We start from the raw sequence: 2,500 nt of genomic DNA, 5'->3' as shown, positions 1-2,500 counted from the left end.
ATTAAAGCTGGAAGATTAAATACTTATCAATTGAAAACTGTCATTTCACTCGTCAAGGGCCTTGTCCCATGATTGGAGAAAAGAAACTGGCGTAAGATAAATTCGATGATTTGATAATATCAAATATAATTGTTTTTACAGTTCTCGTAATAAAAAATCAGCTCCGGTCTCGACAACTGAAAGATACCTGTCGGTATCGAAATTAATTACTTGCTTACCTTTTGACGTGAAATACTCACTGAGAAAGTGTTCATGCCACCGTAGTGTTTCGTTGTTTAAAATTCATATTGTCCACGTATTGGAGAAAGATAAATTTCTTATTCTTAAGTGTAGATGTACAAAGATAGTCGATCGTTCAATAAGTCCGTTCAAACGCGGAGCCTTTTGGCAACGCCTCATTTAAACGAAGGTCTTAAAATATTCATGGTTGCTTTTGAAGATATGTAAAAACGAACCAGGGTAAGTGAAATATACTACTGGTTAATTCCAGACAAAAACCCGCCTCCTGGTTTTCTTTTCCAAACACCGGCAGGATTTTCTGATAAATAAGGTTAGTCTTGAAAATACTGCAATGATTTTTCTTTAAAAACTTTTCCTGAAAAGATTCAGCACGTGAGACATCGGGTTTCCAAGGAAAGCAACGAGATCTCAATAATTTCGTAAAACCAAATCATTCTGTCAAAAAATAATCACAAAATTCGAGGAAAGAGTGGTGTTAAGTTGTAAAGCCGCAGAATATGATGGCGTGGAAAACAAGCGATAAATTGATCAATGCTTCGCCCACAGTTTTTTATTTAATCCTAAGTTATCGGGTTCTCTTCGGTCAGGCAATCAGGTATTCAATTTCGACCATGAAGCAATCAGCGTTTGACTATTAACTACAGTCAACCAGACTTAAATATATACTATAATATAAACATGGCACTTCCTTTTTCTTTGCCTTGGCTATTGAAGAAATGAAAGCGTGAAGACTTACCAGACCTTTAATTCCCAGCTGAGGAGCAAACGAAACATTGCGAGGAACTAACAGACGCCGGGAAGCGGACATTGCTCGATCCTTCTTTATAATTCAGTGCTTTAATTCGAATCGTAAATCGATCCCTTTCTTCGGAGGAGCCATTTTGCTTTTGTCTGAGCATGTCTTTCATTTAGGAACAGGAAGTTTATTCGTTGCTATCGTCTATGACGTAACCAACAGCCTCTTCGCGCGCTGATTTGCGCTGATATTAAACTGCGATCAGGCGTACTTTTCTTTAGACAGAGCCGCGGTAAAAGTGCGCCTGATCGCAGGTTACGCACGGATCGGATGCTTAATTCGTTCGACAGGGAAGATAGATTCAAGCGAAAATTACGAAAAAACGAGGGAAAAAGAAGTTATTTGTTTTTTTACCCAGTGGCGGTCAAGACTGTGGCTTGAGGGAAAGTATTAATTTCAACATTTTGGCCATTTATTCGCCACAATCCAGATAAGATGAAATTGAGATTCATGAACATTCTTAAAGAAATTCGAACGACTTCTTTTTCATCTCACAGCCGCGGGAAAACAGTTCGTTGGTCGATTTAAATATGCAAAAAATGTGCAAGAGAGCTTCAAGCGGCAGCTGGTTCTTTTACTATTTAAGATATTATACTTTAATATGTATATTCTCCCAACTGTTTAGCAGCAGGTGTCCTGTGGTACTGCTAAGAAGAATTAGAGGCAGCGTGGCAGAGTGGTTCTAACCCCATTCCCGGGAATCCCTTAATCACGCTTTGAAAATAATTAATTTGTAGCATCCTTAACAAGTTGGGATTCTCATATTGTCCTGTTAAGTTTGAATCGCGCCATTTCAGTATAATCAAAAGCATTACATTCCCAAAGTGCGTTGAAACAATAATATGCTATGTTCTCAATATTATAATACGTCTTTTGTTATTCTCCTAACTTATGAGTTTCGTCACTCAAAAAGTGTAATGAGAAATTTCCTATTGATCACCGCATATTACAGCTTTTAAGTCAATTGTTAAATTGTCCAATTTAATCCGATACGTGCCCGAAAATTTATGAAATTCTTACTTATTCAGTTTGCCTTTTAATCATTTTTGATTCTCTACCAAGAAAAATGCTAATGACGGACATTTTAAATTAGTTGTGGCAATCTTAAATTTTATTCCCCATTTGCCAAAAAAAAACAAAATTCACAATATTTCATTTGTTTTCACGAGATTATGGACCGAAGCGAACGCTTTCAAATAAGGTGATTGGCAAGGAAAGGCCAGGGAGACATTGCATTACGGTGGATCGAGTTGTAATATGCATGCAAATAATGCCAGTGGGGCTAAAAACTCCCAAAACAGGCTATATTTTAAAAATTTTATATACGCTAAATATTTTAGCAAACTATGCATTTCTGAGGAGGCTTAAAAACCAAAGAGTTAATGGAACCCCACACTAAGCCATACCAAGGTATGAATTTGCCTTGACAAAAAGCCCAGTGGGGAAAATAAATAAATATTATGC

General features: G+C 37.0%; 1 protein-coding gene across 7 annotated transcripts in view; it reads right to left on the bottom strand.

Moving 5' to 3' along the window:
- The window catches only part of LOC138015987 (potassium voltage-gated channel subfamily H member 6-like), a 26,174-nt gene that overhangs the window by 12,806 nt on the left and 10,868 nt on the right, over positions 1–2,500 (bottom strand). Inside the window, exon 1 of one of the 7 annotated variants that reach the window (XM_068863139.1) lies at positions 977–1,139. The exons of 3 other annotated variants lie outside the window; for them this stretch is intronic. In XM_068863139.1, the coding sequence (XP_068719240.1) occupies positions 977–1,048 (72 nt within the window). In that variant the 5' untranslated portion in view covers positions 1,049–1,139. Of the gene's footprint in view, positions 199–218; positions 429–976; positions 1,140–2,500 lie in introns of those variants that run through there. 3 more of the 7 variants (XM_068863141.1, XM_068863140.1, XM_068863146.1) reach the window with 3 other exon arrangements.

The sequence above is a fragment of the Montipora capricornis genome, chromosome 9 (assembly GCF_036669925.1).
Source record: "Montipora capricornis isolate CH-2021 chromosome 9, ASM3666992v2, whole genome shotgun sequence".
Lineage (NCBI taxonomy): Eukaryota > Metazoa > Cnidaria > Anthozoa > Scleractinia > Acroporidae > Montipora > Montipora capricornis.
Note: the sequence above shows the minus strand (reverse complement) of the source record. Positions and strands in the feature narration are given on the sequence as shown.